Here is an 18,297-nt window from a genome sequence, read left to right on the forward strand (position 1 = left end):
CGGCCCCTCTAGCCTCTCCTCTCCTCCCTCCCCGCTTTGCTTTGCGGCCCTAACCTCTAGTCCCAACTTCCCAACCTCGGTCATGTGATAAAGACTTACTGTATCTGGTTGCTATGGCAACCTGCCAGATCAGGCTGAGGGTCTGATAGGCAAATCAGAGAATCAATCAAACCGAGAGTCTGATCACTGATGGAGGTGGGGTAAGATGCCTAAAACGTAGCCATAGCTCTGATCAACAGTCTGTGACGGGTCTTGGAGGCATGTGGAGTGATCCTGTGCTTGCGAATTGCTTTCGAACTTCGGAGCTTTTGTCAATTATAGAGTAGTAAGATAGTAAGATAAGATAGTAAGATAGTAAAATAAGATAGTAAGATAGTAAGATAAGATAGTAAGATAGTAAGATAAGATAGTAAGATAAGATAGTAAGATAAGATAGTAAGATAGTAAGATTTGGCCGTGGAGCATATCTACAAGCTGACGACGCCGGAAATGTATAGGGATGAAGTGGCTAATGTATGTTTTGTGATAATAATAATAATCTAATTCTGCAAAGTAACTAGTAACTTTGTCGTTTTCTCTTCTGATCGTTGCCGTGTAAACGTGGCCTCAGTCAGAGTGACGTCATTGTGTATTGGACATAATGACATCATCACACAACGACGTCGCAATGACCCCATCACCACCACGTCCTTTAAAAGTCGTCAAACAAAAAAAATCACACCCAGTGTGAAGTGGGCGGTGTGTGGTCATCACAAAATGACTCACTTAAAAAAAATAAAGAGTCCATACTGCTATTCATAGGGCTGCACATGTGTCATGTGTTTCGCTAGCCAATCACAGTCCTGAATTTGCAAAGTCAGCCAATCACATTACAGCTAGTGGTGATGACACTAGCTGTAATGTGATTGGCTGACTTTGCAAAAGTAAAGATTTGCATTGACTGTGGATGGGTTAGGGTTGTAGACTGCGTTGTAGACTATTGGCCAATCACGGTGCAGGATTGGTCAGTGTCCAAACCTCACTTATAGGGGGCGGTTACACCGCCCCAAAAATATCATTTAGCAAAACTTTTACCAACTGATCCAGCTGGATGTTCAGATTGTACTGAAGACTAGTTGCAAAAACTGCTGAACAGAGTGTTTGCTGTGTAGCGCCCCCTGGGGAATTCCCAGAGTCTACCTGGGCTACTGTCGTGCTGATGATCAATTGACCATAATTAGGAAGGTCAACGGCCACCGGCTTCCTTGATCCGTCCATCTAACCCCATCGGCTTATCCTGGATTGGCCTGACTTTGTGTAACATTTGTGCCACTGCACCAATAGGTGGTAGTGTGCACAATATAACTCTTTAGCTTTACAGAGCGAGGCTTGGGAAAGCCAACTTAGTGTACAGTCTGAGATGTTCCGCTGGACCTTGCGTCAGAGCGCATTACCAAACGGATGCGGTCATGTTGCTGTTGCAGTGGATCACAAGGTGTACTGCTTTAGACGGCTCTATTATGGCGACAGGACTCATATCGATGTGAACATTTTCAACACAGTGTCTTTACGCTGGACGAGGACTCCCCAACTCACAACCGGAGGAGGGAGAGAACGCCCCCTCGAGGTTCCCTCCACAGCTGTGCTGATAGACGCTATCGTTTACATCTGGGGAGGGTTTACCAACCGCGAAAAGCTTTATGCATTTGATGTCGACACCCACACATTGTTCAAGCCCAAGATTTCAGGGACGGTTCCTGTGCCGAGAAGGAGCCACTCAGCCTGTGTCTTGGGGAAGGTCATGTATGTCTATGGAGGATGGAACCAGACTAGATGTACTATTGACATGTGCAAGTTGGACACCACCACAATGGTCTGGTCTTTCAATGAAACCAGAGGAACTCCACAGCCCGCTTCAACACGTCACTCTGCCACCATCATCGGGACAAAGATGTTTGTATTTGGGGATACATCCACCACCAAAAACACCATCAGAGTGTTTGACTCAGAGACCAACAGCTGGCTGAGCTCACCCTCTGCATGGCTTCGTCCAGAAGGAAACCAGGGCCATGCAGCCTTTGCCTACAATGGAGAGCTGTACACATTTGGTGGTCTCACCTTTGACAAAACCTTCAATAATCTGTTGAAATTCAATCCAGAGACCCTCTCCGGGAAGAAGGTCAAGCCCAAGGGGGGAGACCCACGTCCGGTGTCTTGGATTTGCTGTTGCATGGTGGGAAATCGTGTCATCCTCCTGTCATCCGGAAGAGGGAACAGCACCGATGACCTGTACATTCTAGACTTGAGTCCTAGTCTGAAGACGTTATGCAAGATAGTGGTTATTCAGTGCGGTCTGGAGCGGTCGGAACTCCCACGCAACATCAGGTGGGAACTGGCAGCCATGAAAACAAGAACCAGGATACCTGCTGCCAGACCCCTAGTGGTTGAAATCTGAATGGCCGGACTTCGCATGACGTGTGTGCAGAGGAAAAGAGGGACAGAAAAGAGGAAAAGGGACAAAAGAGGAAAAGAGGGACAGAAAAGAGGAAAAGAGGGACGAAAGAGGGACAGACAAAGCCTCATGTAGGCCGACCCCCTGGGTCTGGCAAAAAATGAAGCATAGTGATAGTTCATACATGACACGGAAGTCTCGCACGGGTCAGCTGTAATCGGCTGTCAGTCAGCTGATGTGAACATCAGCTTTCTATTGCCCATTTACTCTCACAAAGATTGAAATTCGGCCTGGGGGAATCTGTGACAGCTGCTGAAAGTTGGGGTACCCTTAACCTTATGCGGGGAAAAATATGAAATTGAATTCCGTTTAAGTAGCATGTGAGGGGTCAAACTAGGTTTTTTTTCATGATTCTGAATCCATTTTAAGCATTTGTTTTTCACGCAACGTATTTATTTGCCTATACTTTTGTGAGGTCAATCACCAAAAAGCCATTTTTTCCCCATTGTATATTTTTGAATATTTTCAAACAGGAGTTGAACATTTGTGGAACATTTTTTTTTTTTTTTTTTTAACGTAAATCTTCTCTTCAGATGGGGGTCCGCAGGCAAATAAATATAATTTTGGGGGTCCTTGACATGAAAAGGTTTGAGGACCACTGATGTAAGATACACCAGTGGTGGAAACTAAAGTAACTTAGTACATGTACTCATGTACTGTACTTTGGTACATTTTTGGGGTATTTGTACTTTACTTCCAATTTCCAATATTTTTACTTCTACTCAACTACATCTCAGAGGAAAATATTGTACTTTTACTCCACTGCAATTATGGAAATTTCGTTTCTTGTTAATTTGTAGATTTTGATTATAATTTAAAAACATACATTAACCACTTCAGCCCTACATGTCGGCCATTTGAAAATAGCAGATCTACAAGCTCACAATGTGTCGCCATGCAACGCATTGTGAGCTTGTAGATCTGCTATTTTCAAAAGATTTTGTATACAATTTATACATTTGAAAACTTTATTTTCTGCATAATGAGTACTTTTACTTTTGGTACTTTAAGCACATTTCGATGCCAATACTTTTGCACTTTTAATCAAGTAAATTTAGAATTACGGACTTTTACTTGTAACAGAGTATTTCTACATTGCAGTATTGATACTTTTACTTAAGTAAAACCTTTTTTCCACCACTGAGATAGAGATACACACATCAGGATTCTGTGCAGCGTTTCTTGTTGCTGTCGCCTCCACTGTCTCCTGTGTGATAAGCAGAAGGTCAGCCAAGTTGAGCTTGGAGAGAGAGACTGAAGCTGCTGGCAAGACTAATGGAAATTAAATTAAATCAAATTAAGCAACGAAACCACATTTGCATGGGACATGCACTGTCTAATACTTTGTATTTAGTACTAAATAGGTATTCTTGGGCATCATATTTTTCATGTTGAATAGAGGCGTATTAAATCTAACAAGCTAATTACGTTTCGTTGATACATGATGTACGGCCAAGAAGTCTAGCATTGTCATCTCACCCCGTCTTACCTCCCTCTACCAAATTAATCTGGGAAAACAGTCAAATCAAAACCATGCCTGACTCACTAAGCTCGTATTAATGGTTATTATGCAGCGGGCATTACAATAATATTAACAATTTACAATTCACAATGTAACCATCTAGCAGACGCCCTTAATCCAGAGCAATTTACAGTAACCCTGGAACAATAACACGATTTTCATTGTGTTGCTAATGTCTGAGGTGGATGGGTCCCCCAATTGGGTACCTTCAGGATGCTGCAGTGATATCATCGAAGGTAGGCTTGTTTCCCTGCAGCCCCCATCCCTGGTTTTTGGGTGATTGGGTGATTTTCAACCAACGTTAGTGATGGAGAGTGGAAAAAATCGGATGGGCTCGCCCACAGTAGGCTCTATGCACAGCAGCCATATTGTGAAGACCTTCACAGGTGTTACCAATGATACTAATGAAGGCTCTGTTCCCTATTTGTCAAACAGAGTCAGGGTGCTGATATTGTGCATGTTGGCTAATTGGAAACATTGCAACACCAGTGGGACTACGATTTGGGTCCAGAGATCCTCATGGTTCCTTAAGGGGTTTCCAAATGGCCCGTTACGGGTGTGTAACTCTGAGAGTGTACAAATGGAACCAAATGTACGCTCTCAGAGTTATGGGGGTCGTGGAAATTGAAAAAACTGAGAACCAATGTGCTACTCTAAATGGAACAGAGCCTTCATTAGTATCATTGGTAACACCTGTGAAGGACGTGAAAATATGACTGCTGTGCATATTGTCAGTCATGTAGGGAGACGGTGCCTTCTCTGGACAAGGCTCACATGTCCAGGAATGGGTCGACCAAAGAAGAAGTTCCCAGCTCCATTATTTATTTATACAATTACCACATTTTTCACAGATTTTGTCAGATTTAGTCTTATTATGGCAGGGGTCTTCAACAGGGGGTCCGGGACCCCTAGGGGGTCTTCAGAGTTACTACAGGGGGTCCGCCAAATCTTTGTGTGATATGATTTCTTTTTTTACCTTGAACCACTTGAACTCTATAGCATCCCTTTTCTGAGGAGAACTTTAGCAAAAAATAGCAGATCTACAAGCCCACAGGCTTGTAGATCTGCTATTTTTGGCAAAGAGGTTTAGGTGTAGAGGTAAAAAAAAAGAGCAGACCAAGTCAACATAAAAAGTTTCATCTGAAACACAATTTTATACAATATAGAGGGGGTCCCTGCTTCATCTCTCTCTCAGCTAGGGGGTCCTTGGCCTGAAAACGTTGAAGACCCTTGTATTATGTTATTACTTTTTTTAATAGGACCCCCTGATGATGTTTTTTGTTGTAATATTTTATAATTGAAAGTGAAACATTAAAGAAGAGTACACTTTAATATATTTTGAGGAGAACATTTCTGCAGAGTGCATGACAAAATGATAATTAAAGAATACAAATCCCCCAATCAGTGCAAGAATGGAGGGAACTAATGAAGTCCGTGTTGTGGGTCTTACCGTTGTAATCTCTACTCCCCTGCCAAACGTGAGACTATGCGGTCTGTCCGGTTATAGTGGATCCATGTGGACCACGGCCAGTTAACCACTTGAAACCCAGCGTCACTATTCTAGGGGCAACGGTTTAGAAAAAAATAGCAGATCTACAAGCTCAAAATGCGTTGACGCAACACATTCTGAGCAATTTTTTGCCTATGAGAGAAAGGGATACACCCGTCGGGTGAAAATCACACAGTGGGGTATAAGTAAAAGTATTGAAAATGGGAAAATAAATAAGTAAATGTACTTAGTTACTTTACACCACTACTGACAGGTGCCTCAAGCTTTAACATTTTGCCCATATAGGATTACATGTAGTGACAATTATCACCCTTCTCCCCGCCCCCGGCTTCCCTCCCCCTGAACACGAGCCAATTGTGTTCATTATAGACCCTCGACAAAGCCGCGGTGGAGTTGAACCCACGACCTCTGCCCTGGTGGGCAGGAACTTTACCACTGCACCACCCGAGCTCCAGTGGTGATTAATCTTAATCACATATTGACTAACAAATGCTAGCAGTGGTGGAAAAAGTACAACAATGTTTTACTTAAGGAATACTGCAATGTAGAAAGTTACAAGTAAAGGTCCGGTTATCAAAATGTACTTAAAGTAAAAGTACAAAAGTACAAAAGTATCGGTATCAAAATGTACTTAAAGTACCAAAAGTAGAAAGTACTCATTGTGCAGAATGTCCCATTTCACAAGTATTCAAATGTATAAAAATCTCTCGAAAATAGCAGATCTACAAGCTCACAATGCGTCGTATCGCGACGCATTGTGAGCTTGTAGATCTGCTATTTTCAAATGGCCGAAATGTATATAGGGCTGAAGTGGTTAATGTATGTTTTGTAACAATAATCCAAATCTACAAAGTAACTAGTAACTCAAGTTTTCAAACAATTGTAGTGGAGTAAAAAGTACAATATTTGCCTCTGAAATGATAGAGGAGTAGAAGTAAAATGGTCGAAAATTGGAAATACTCCCGTAAAGTAAAAGTACTTTACAATTATACTCAAGTACAGTACTTGAGTACATTTACTTTACTTACTTTACACCACTTTCCTTCAGACCGTGGCACTGGAACTGTGCCAAACCGTTAAACTTTAAAGTTCTCTTTTATACAGACTTCATTGACATATGAGGTGACACAAAGGGTTGACACTGCATTATATCTGTTTTTATGACTCTATTATATATGTATTCCTTCAAATTAACCACTTAAACACCTCTATTATTTAGTTCAAGTTCAAGTTTTATTCGAATTGAAAACATCATTGCATAACGCGATGAATTATGATGTCTCCTTGAATCTGTAAGGAACATCATAATTCATACCGTTATGCAATGATGTTTTCTAATAAAACTGGTTTAAAGTGGTTAATTCGAAGGAAGAAATATTATAGTGTCATAAAAACTGATGCATTGCGGTGTCGACCCTTTGTGCCACCTCTGCAGTTGTGGACAAAGTACTCAAATGTTTTACTTAAGTAAAAGTATCAATACTGCAATGTAGAAAGTATCAATCCGGTAATCAAAATTGACTTCAGTACAAAAGTATTGACATAAAAATGTACTTAAAGTACCAAAAGTAAAAGTAGTCATTATGCAGAATGTCCCATTTCACGAGTTATCATAATTGTCTAAAAAAGTATAACAAAATATTTTGAAAGTAGCAGATTTAAAAGCTCACAATGCATCGCGGCACGTTGTGAGCTTGTAGATCGGCTGTTTTCAAATAGCCAAAGTTTAAATAGGGCTGAAGTGGTTATTTTATGTTTTGTAATTACAATCAAAATCTGCAAAGTAAATAATAACTAAAGTTTTCAAATAACTGTAGTGGATTAAACTATTAATATTTGCCTCTGAGATATATAGTGGAGTAGAAGTAAAATTAAAGAGAATTTGAGATACTCCAGTTAAGTAAAAATATCTCAAAAGTTACAGTAATTGAGTACATGTTCTTAGTTAACCCGAGGGGGCCCTCAGACAATACTGCAGGGCCACATCTTTGTGTCATAGTTTTTTTTTTTGTAATAGTTTTTGTTGTATTGTTGTATTAAACACATGAACCCTAGCATTCTGGGGGGACCATTTGCTGAAAAATAGCCGATCGCGTTGAGAGCTTGTAGATCGACTGTTTTCGCCGAAGAGGTTTGGTGTAGAGGGAAACAAGAGCCTAAGTGTTAAGGGTTAAAGGATCTACACCATGAATTAAAAAAATAATAATTCTATTCAATATCATATTGTTTATGTCCCTCAAACGTTTTTCAAAAGGTTTGAGCCTAAATCAAGCCTCAGATATACTCATTCCAACTAACTTCTCTCTAGCTTATAAAGCACTTTCACTTGCAATACCACATTGTCCTGTTTGGCACGGGGCGCCATTGAGCCAGTTTGTATGCATGTTATCTCCTGGTTATGTGTGGAAAAAGTAAAAAAAAAAAAAAAAAAAAAAAAAAATATATATATATATATATATATATGTATATATTTTTATTTATTTTTTGTGTTGGAACTGAAAAACGGGAGGGATTTGCACCCTGACGTGGCGTCACGTCAGGGTGCAAAAAACCCAAAACACAAAAATAAGAAAAAGTTAAAATTCATGGTGTAGTCCCTTTAAGTTGTTAAATGTCTGGAAATACACATTAACATGAATCCAACACTGACAATATAGTGTCAAACAAGTCTATGAAGCTATCTATGAAAATCTATGAAAATGTTTAATCTGAAACACAATGTTATACAATATCTAATATCTAGTGGGGGGTCCCTGCTTCCTCTCTCTCTCTCTCTCTCAGCTGAGGGGGTCCTTGACCTGAAAACAACATTGAAGACCCCTGCTTTGAGGGGAAACCATTTGGGAGTGTAGAGAAGGCCAAATAACCTCCAAAATGCTTTGACGGGGTCCCTATGGCCTAAAGGTAAAAGACAGGCATCTGTTTGCCTTGATGCCAGGCTTCATCATTGATGCTACAATTGGCAAACTTGTTGAGATTCAATACTGCATTGGTTCTCAACCAGTGGTCCGGGGACCACCAGTGGTCCTTGAGTAGGTTCCAGGTGGTCCCCAGCAAAATGATGGAGAGTTGGCAACCAAATGGACCCTTATAGATCTTTAACTCTTTAGAGTGTTACGCTCTAAAGAGTTACATTGTTGGTAAACGTCTGCATTACTTAATTAAATAATTGTTATTTTTGTTTCAAATCTTTTTTATTGTGAAGCACAGGTTATGTTTATACATTTCTGTATTTTTGATCAACGTTTGCCTGTCATCTCTCCTATGGTACCAACATCAATACAACATGGATGGAATTGTGGACAAAATCGTATCTAATGATAACACAATATTTGAAGTCTTGGGTCTGAGAGTCTAAATCTCATCAAACGGCGGTTCCGTGGCTCAAATGCCAAATAAATATTGGACCTTGATATGAAAAGGGTTGGAAAAAAAAACACTGCTGTAGTATGAATTGAATACCGTTACTGTCGGGCAGAAACCTCCTATCTCCATAAATAGTTGAACGTTTTGTGTTTTTGTCCCATAAATTAACGCCCCTACTAATCATACAGCGTCACACAAAAGCATCAAAAGTAGCAAATCTGCAAGCTCAAAACTTTTGATTTTGTCGATCTGCTATTTTTGCTATTTTTGAATGTGTTGAGTTTTGTACCCCGACAGAGACGATATAACAGGCTTACGTATTGTATAATGTGTATGTTGCTGTATATTGGAGTTCTACAGGAAACATACAAAGAGCCCTATTGTCAATGCAATGATTAATGATTTTCATTACCCATAATATTCAACATGGGGGCAGCATTCCTTTGCCCTTGGAGAGATTCCTTTACATGATTTACATGGCTGATGTCTGAGGCAATAAACATGACAGTGTCTTTGTGTTCACATGTACCGCTATGAATCATTTCAAATGAGATCAGACTCATTCAGAGTGAGTGTATATCATAATTTATGGCACGCATACAAGGTATTATACTGTGGCACTAAACTGAGGGCCGTGCAAGATGTCAAACCAAAGGCATGTTCCTCTGTCAATAACTAAATCAGAGCGTCAGTCTTTGAATAGAGGCTGGTATTGGGTTAGGTCTGCAGGCCATATATTTAAAAACGAAATGTGGTAAATCATTCATTCAGCCTTGAGATGTTGTCACATCCGCTGAAGCAAACCTGTTATCTTAAAAGCATATCAAAAGCGTTGCCAGATTGTACGAGAAAAATAAGCAAACCTGGTCTATGAAAACAAGTCCAAAAGAAGCGAGGCCAAGAGCACTATACGTCATCGGTTATTCAAAAATGGCAGATCTACAACATCACATTGTGAGCTTGTAGATCTGCCATTTTTTAGATCTGCTTGTAGATCTGCCTTAATGCCATTTTCTTTTTAAATCTTGAAAAAGTGGAATATTTTGGAACATTTTACAGAAATCTTATATGGGGTCCCCGTTACAAAATATTTTCAGATAAGGGGTCCGCGAACAAATAAATATCAATTTGGGGGTCCATCTCCTTGACGTGAAAATGTTTGAGTACCACTGATTTAAACAACAATAGGAAACAAGCCCAAATAAGCAACTACACGTTATAGAAAGAAAAAAACGAAAACACTATTTACAAGCAACTTTATAGAAAAACAAGGCCAAAGTCGCTTATAATAAGCAGACCTGGCAACGCTGCACACAGCGTTTGGAACACTGTGCCTCCCATGGTTTAGGTTTAGATGTGAAACATAAATGAAGGCAGACACTGGGCTGGAGATGAAAGCATGCAGCACCCTGCTTATGATGAATGAATGCTGACAGTCGTCTCCAGACGCTCTGCAGTTACACAAGCTTGTATTAGATATTATCTGACATTTGCAGCGGTGGAAAGTAACTAAGTACTGTACTCAGTACAATTTGACGTATTTTTTACTTTACTGGAGTATTTCCAATGTTCTATATTTTTTTACTTCTACATCTCAGAGACAAATATTGACTAAAATATTGAAAAACTTTTACTCCACTACAATTATTTGAAAACCTTAGTCACTAGTTACTTTGTAGATTTTGATTATTATTACAAAACCTGCACTAACCTCTTAAGCCTAATACTTCAGCTATTTGAAAATAGCCAATCTACAAGCTCACGATTGGCTCAAACTTTTTCATGCCAAGGACCCCCAAATAGATATTTATTTGGCCACGAACCCCCCTCTGATTTTTTTTTGTGCCAGGGACCCCCAGATGCAAAGATTTGAGTTATAATGTTCGCTTTAAAATGTATTTATTCAAAGGTTTGAACACAATTTCACGATTTTTGAATAGCCAAATTATAAAAGGTTAAAGTGGTTAAAAAATATTGTGATGCTATATTAACACATTTTGCCCAGGACCCCCTGGAACCCCCCCCCCCCCCACACACTTTGAGAACCAATGATTTAGGCAGGACATGTACGTTCAAGGCGCGCTGCAGAATAATCGTCATAATCGTCTTGCCCTCTGTTGGCAGCAGAACGCGGTGCCGCCGCTCTCCGTGGTTCTGAAACACAGTAGTTAGAACGCAGTACCGCTCTCCGCGGTGCTGAAACACACTGTCGTTTCTGTTGGTGGCAGAACGCGGTACCGCCGCTGTCCGTGGTACAGAAACACCACTGTGGTTTCAAACGCCAGCTTCAGCACCCTGGATAGCGGCACAGAAATACAAGCCTTGGTTTGCATCAAGAATTATTGGCGGACCTGAGTGTGTTACTCGCTGTGCAATCATGCGCTATTTTTTTTTAAAGCGGTTGCCTAATTATTCCTTAACTTATCCTAAGAGCAGTGGTGGATAGTAACCAAGTACATTTACTCAAGTACAATTTTGAGGTATTTGTATTTCCAATACTTTTACTTCTACTCCACTACATCTCAGAGGCAAATATTGTACTTTTACTCCACTACAATTATTTGAAAACTTTAGTTACTAGTTACTTTGCAGATATAAATATATTACACTATAAAACACGCATTAACCACTTTAACCCTATTGTATACATAGGCTATTTGAAAATAGCAGATCTACAAGCTCACAACACGTCGCATCAGGACGCCAGCTTGTAGATGTGCTATTTTCAAACATTTTAGTACTTATCCTTTTGGTTTAAGCACATTTTGATACGAATACTTTCGTACTTTTTTTCATGTACATTTTTAATTCCTAACTTGTACTTGTAACAGCACTTCTACATTGCAGTATTGATACTTTTACTTAAGTAAAACATTTGAGTACTTGTACCACCACTGCCTAAGAGGATAGGGACATGCAACGGTTAAAATAAAAGCCCTATAGGCTCAAACTGATTGGATCGTAGCAAAAACACTTTATAGAGCAGCTTTGATGTCACGTAGCCTATACGTTTCTGTTAGCACTGACATCGGTGTCTGAGCTCTGCATCTTTAAAAAGAGAAGACAAAATAAGGGAGGAAAAAAAAGAGGAGGGAGGAAAAACGACAAAGAAAAACACAAGCAGCTCCTCAGTTGTAAATGTAGAATGATAAGGAAGGAAGGAAGGAAGGACTACCTCTTTTACTTTTGGAGAGCGAGCGAGAGAAAAAGCATTCCAGCGTCAGCTGGTAGACACTATAGTCGCTCATTGGAGGAGGAGGAGGCAGAGATCTAGGGGATCTATAGAGGAAAAAGCAAGAGGTTTGGGGCTTGACCAGCCAGCCAGCCACCGCCATACTGTCTCACATTTTGAGCCATAAATATCACACAATAATTTTTATTGCAACATTTTACTCCCCACCTCGGTGAGTACCTTTCAAATGGCTTTTTTTGTATAAAAGCATTTTTCTTTTTCTTTTTTTTGTCTTTTCAATTGCTCTTTTTCTTTTGGTTTTTTTTCTCCTCCTTTTGCTGCTGCTGGTGTTTGAGATGAGAATTGGAAACTGTGGTGGTTTTGAGAGGTTTTTCCCCCCCATGATTCTTCAGGGCTTCAAGTTTTTGTAGCATGCAGTTATTTATGGTCGAGGGTAAAGCCTATACACTACCCGGGTTGCCCGGTGCCTACTGCCGGGAACCCGGTGCCTACTGGCGGGTGCCCGGTGCACTGCCGCCCGGTGCCCGCTGCCGACGCAGTACCGCTGTCCAGGGTGCTGAAAACGCACTAGTTTCAAATGCGAGCTTTTCTCAACTACATTGCGTTGGGGGTTCGGAGCCTATTTAATCTTTGCTTGCCGTTTTGTTTCTCTGCTCCAAAACCCAAGCAGGCTGCTTTGTCAGTATAAGATTTTTCCCAAACATCCATTGGTGGTTTTGAAACGTTTTTTTTTTGTTTTGTTTTTTATTGTCTTTTTTTTTTTGTTTCTGTCGACTTTTGCTGTTGCTGTTTGCTTTGGGTTTGCATTTTGCAGTGTTGTTTATTGAGCCTCTTTCGAGTTTTGTGATTTTGCTGATGTCTCGGGGAATCCCCACAGATCTTTGCTTTTACTCTTTTCTTTGTGCAAAGTGCTTTTTTAAAACACCGACGATGCCGTTTTAACGTGATACCCTTTTCTTGCAGCTGAAGCTCACAGGTTTGTTTGTTTTTTGTTTCTTTCATTTTTTCCCTCCCTGCACTGATTCATTATAACCTACTTTTGCTGGTGGTTTCAGTATCGAATCTTTTTCTCTCTTTTTTTTGGGGATCATTTTCTCTTTTTTTTTTACATGATTCTGCTGCTGGTGGTGGACATGCTTTCATTCTTTGAAGAGTTCAATGCGTTTTTCTTTACTGTACCGACGAAGATGAACTGCCATTCTGCTTTTGCAGGTATAAACAGGGATTAAGACGTTCATTCATAATAGTAGCCTATATATATAATTCATTGTATTTACAATAAAGACAACGGAGACATATCCCTGTTATAATGTGCAACCTGTTGGCTGGACGTGTTCATTTGTACGGTTGGCCTAATTGTTTATGCAGAAAGGGAATTGCTGATGAACAGTATAAATGCTGCATATTTTCTGCTAAAGCTTCAAGTCAACGTTGATGAACAACCATTCACATACGTACAGTACATGCACTGTAGGTCGTTTGTCGTTTGATTCACGATGCCTGCTTGATGTCACCAAGCTTCTAGAACAGTGGTTCTCAACCAGGGGTCCGGGGACCACCGGTGGTCCTTGAGGGGGTTCCAGGGGGTCCCCAGCAAAAGGTGCATATATTTTCACCCCTTTATCCATATATGTTGGCAATTCAAAAATAGCAGATCTACAAGCTCACAACGCATCACTTCGTGATGCACTGTGAGCTTGTAGATCTGCTATTTTTGAGCATTTTCAAAAAATCCATGAAAGTGTTTGAAGAATTTTGTATAATGTTGCATTTTTTAACACAAATCTTCTCTTCTTGGGGTCCTTGGCACAAAACATTTTGAGATGGGGGTCCGCGGCCAAATGTATATCAATTTAGGGGTCCTTGGCATGAAAAAGGTTGAAAACCACTGTTCTAGAAGATGTGGAACGAATGTAAGTAGCTACTGACTGTAGGTCCACTGGGGGATGAAGTCTGTTGATTATCATTCTGTACAGTTAGCCTCAGCCTACATGGAAGAAGGAGTGATGTAAGTGCGAACTGGTGGTGATTTATTGGCTATACTTTATTTCTTGAATTCAATTTCAAATCAAGAGTCATAGGATTAGGGAGCTAGGATTAAGGGACTTTAAATAGAATATCTGCAGTCTGCAATAGATCCTCATCATGTCCCATAGTGACACATGGCATTGTAGCTTAATTAATATAATTATTAATGTATTAATATAATACATAAATAAATGCATAAATACAGTATATAGCCTACTCCCGGTTTGGCTAAGGGAGAGTTTAAAATTCAAAGGTCCACAAGCCAGGTTTAACTTCAAATGACTGCATTTGTGTAGATGATTGAGCTTTGAGAGGTTTGCCATTTAGCACAATCGCAGCCTATAAGTGGGTAAACAAACACATTATTATGTTCCACCGAGATTAGAGCATGTTTTTTCCACAATGAGGTTGAAACTGTTTGTGTAGTTATTAACCCGCCATCATAATAATGACCCACAATACAAATTATGACTATCTATATAGTCCATCACTTTATGGATATTTACCAGTTATTCGTGCATCCAGGGTCAAGTTGTGACTGAGGGAAAGTAATGCAAAAGAAAGCCACTTATTTTACCTACATTTCAGATTGTAACAAATTGCTGTATCATCATGCAGCCACACATTAAGAAGCAATGGAAATGAACACCCTGCACATTGTGTTGACTCAACAGCAGCTGTCATTCTATTGTAGGAAATGCGTAAAGTGTTCCAACGTATTGCTGCACAGAATATATTATCTCCTTTTTTGACAATATTGAGTTTAAAGGAAGGGGTAAGTGACTTTCTTTGGTTAAGTGTTAAATAGCCCAATATTCTAATAGTAATCATATAGTGTTTGTTCAGTAACAGGAGTCTCCATGTCTCTCCAGCTCTTTGATAAACAGAAAATACATTTTCAGGTAGGTGACCAAATTTCAGCCAGTCAGGAGAGAGTACCCATTTATCATCTTCATGTTTATAGTGTTCCACTTCCAATTGTGTGTCTGCTCTTTCTGTCATCACTTCCAATGTATCTTGTTTAATCTGTATCCTGTCTGAGTTCTCTATCCTGATTGGATAAAAACAATTGTATCCTGACCTGAAAAATGCATTTTCTGTTTAATAAAGAGCTGGAGAGACATGGAGACTCCTGTTACTGAACAAACACTCTATAGCAATGAGTACTACCAGAATATAGTGCTTTAACATTTTTAACAAAAAAAACGTTGTGTTTTAATGAGAAAATATCACTTACTCTACCTTTAAATGTGGTAGTTCAGCATTAATTGCATTAATATACATCTAGCAAAGTACGGAACAGAATACAAAAATATGCCCATCACCCAACCATGCAGTACTGTAGCTGTCACAACATGCCCAGCAGGTTCACACAAGCGGATCAGGTGTGAGTTTGTCGGCGTTGTGTCTATTATGTGTTGAGAGCTGTCTCCGCCACGTTGATAGCAGCTCCCCGTCGAGCATTATGATAGCTTGCATTACGTCCCGCTGTGTCGGCCCCTCCAGGCGACTTCCCTGTTATCTGGGCCCCGCCAGACCTGCTCAGGAGACTGACTGAGAAATTATATATATATATATATATATATATATATATATATATATATATATATATATATATATATATATATATATATATATATATATATATATGGTGGTTGATGTATAAAAACATACATCAACCACTTTAGTCCTATTTTATACATAAGCTATTTGAAAATAGCCGATCCACAAGCTCACAACGTGTCGCATCGCGACACGTTGTGAGCTTGTAGATCTGCTATTTTCAAACATTTCAGTACTTTTAGCCTACTTGTGGTACTTTAAGTATACATTTTGATACCAATACTTTTGTACTTTTACTCAAGTACATTTTGAACACCACTACATTGCAGTATTGATACTTTTACTTAAGTAAAACATTTGAGTACTTTTTACACCACTGTCTATGTGTGTGTGTGTGTGTGTGTGTGTGTGTGTGTGTGTGTGTGTGTGTGTGTGTGTGTGTGTGTGTGTGTGTGTGTGGAGATACACAGTACCTCTCTTGCTCTCGTGAATTACACATCATGGCAGGAGGAAGTTTGACGTTCTGAGCATGTACACTAGGCAGTTACTTTAAAGTGTGCTTATGTGCACGCTGTATGCTGTGTGACTGTGTGTGCGTGCGTGCGTGCGTGCGTGCACAGTACTGCATGAGGGCCTTGTAATGTGTCGTTCTATCTACTGTACTCGGTAATAATAATAATAATAACTTTATTCATGTAGCACTTTTGTAAACATAAGTTACAAAGTGCTGCACAAAATCACACATTAAAATAGGGTTAGGGGAACATACAAGGGCCACAAAATACTTAACATAGGAGTGCTTCAAAAATACAGGTAAAGTAAGAGGAATTATTGCCAAATTCAGCAGATTATAATTCAACAAATAAGTAGCAACACAACAACAACAACAAAAATAATATAGCAAGAGGATGGTTCAGTAAAAGGGTTTTCTGAACATGAAGGTTTTCAGAGGCGATTTAAAGATCCCATGGTGTCAACTTGCCGAATTAACTTGGGTAGGACATTCCATAGACCGGGGGCTTGGACAGCAACCGCCCAGTCACCAGGTGTGTTGCCCTATCGCCAGAGGAAACGTTGTCATTGAAAACTTGTGAAATGGGACATCCTGCATAATGAGTGCTTTTTACTATTTTCATACCAATACTTTTGTCCTTTAACTGAAGTAGATTTTGAATTCCGTACTTTTACTTGTAACAGGGTACTTCTGCATTGCAGTATTGATACTTTCACTTGAGTAAAAAATGTGAGTACTTTTTCCACCACTGGTAACCGCCCCTTGGAAATTAATCTTCCACACCAAAGTTCCAGACTAATATCTACCTGTTATATTATATCGGCCATGCCAGGCTACCGGCGCATGGCAATGACCCCGTTGTTTCGACAGTGACATATAAATCAGGCTTATATATGTTATGTGCAACGGAACCTCACTGCATGGATAGATCACATAATTGCAACATCCATCCATGGTTAAATTCCCTCTGGAGAACTGTGTGCACTGTGTTTTTCCCAGTTTTTTTGGGGTATATTTGTGATATGACTTTTTCGGGGAAGAAATAATGTAATCAGGGACGTGGACAGATAGACTCTAGGTGGTGCTAGAGCACCTGCCCTTTGCCCTCTTGACCAGAAGTGCCCTTTTGAAAAAAGGGCACAGCAGGGGTCTTCAACAGGGGGTCCGGGACCCCTAGGGGGTCCTCAGAGTTATTACGGGGGGTCCGCCAAATCTTAATGTGATATGATTTTTCTTTTTACCATAACCACTCGAAACCTAGCATCCCTTTTCTGAGGAGAACTTTAGCCAAAAATAGCAGATCTACAAGCCCACAACGCCTCGCAGCGCGAGGCGTTGTGGGCTTGTAGATCTGCTATTTTTGACAAAGAGGTATAGGTGTAGAGGGAAAAAAGAGCAGACCAAGTAAACAAAAATAAGTATAATTTACTTGAGCACCTGCCCCTCAAAATATCTGTGCACGCCACTGAATGTAATACTGTCTCAATGAGGCATTTCTCTCGGGATAACTCTTCCTTTGAACAGTTACCGTTAACAAAATCTGGGGAAAAAGAGGAAAACAATATTTATTGTATTGGGGGCAACCCAAGCACCAACAGGAACTTGGATTGGCCCCTCCTTTTTCATTGTCCACTTCCTCCTGGGTGCTTCTGTGCTTATTCCTACTAACAGCACCACTTAGGGCAGTAGTGGTGCTGACAGATTCTGCTGTTAGCAGAATATCTGTCTTGAGAGATTACCTCTGACATGACCCATTTCATTTATATAAGCACTTAAGTGCTTCACTGTCTCCCTCCTCTGAGCTGTTAATTTGATAAGTGAGGATATATACTGCTCCATCACTTCATATTCTGGACAATTAAACTCCTATCTATAGAAGAATAGGGTCAGCCTCAATGACTTTCAGTCCTGTCTCAATTATGGGGGGCCGTTTGAGTTATGGCGTGTGTGTGTGTGTGTGTGTGTGTGTGTGTGTGTGTGTGTGTGTGTGTGTGTGTGTGTGTGTGTGTGTGTGTGTGTGTGTGTGTGTGTGTGGGCGCAGTGGTGGAAAGTAACTAAATACATTTACTTAAGTACTGTACTTACGTACAATGTTGAGGTATTTGTACTT

The 18,297-nt window shown here is 40.1% G+C and overlaps 1 protein-coding gene across 1 annotated transcript; it reads left to right on the forward strand.

Moving 5' to 3' along the window:
- Positions 1 to 1,399: 1,399 nt before the first annotated feature.
- On the forward strand, positions 1,400 to 15,668 carry LOC311038663 (kelch domain-containing protein 3-like; the record flags this gene model as incomplete). Its single annotated transcript, XM_084048233.1, has 2 exons — positions 1,400 to 2,364; positions 15,536 to 15,668. 2 exons carry the CDS (start codon positions 1,400 to 1,402, stop codon positions 15,666 to 15,668), a joined length of 1,098 nt encoding a protein of 365 aa, XP_083904359.1.
- Between the last annotated feature and the right edge of the window lie 2,629 nt (positions 15,669 to 18,297).

The sequence above is a fragment of the Gymnoscopelus microlampas genome (assembly GCF_963454915.1).
Source record: "Gymnoscopelus microlampas genome assembly, chromosome: 22".
Lineage (NCBI taxonomy): Eukaryota > Metazoa > Chordata > Actinopteri > Myctophiformes > Myctophidae > Gymnoscopelus > Gymnoscopelus microlampas.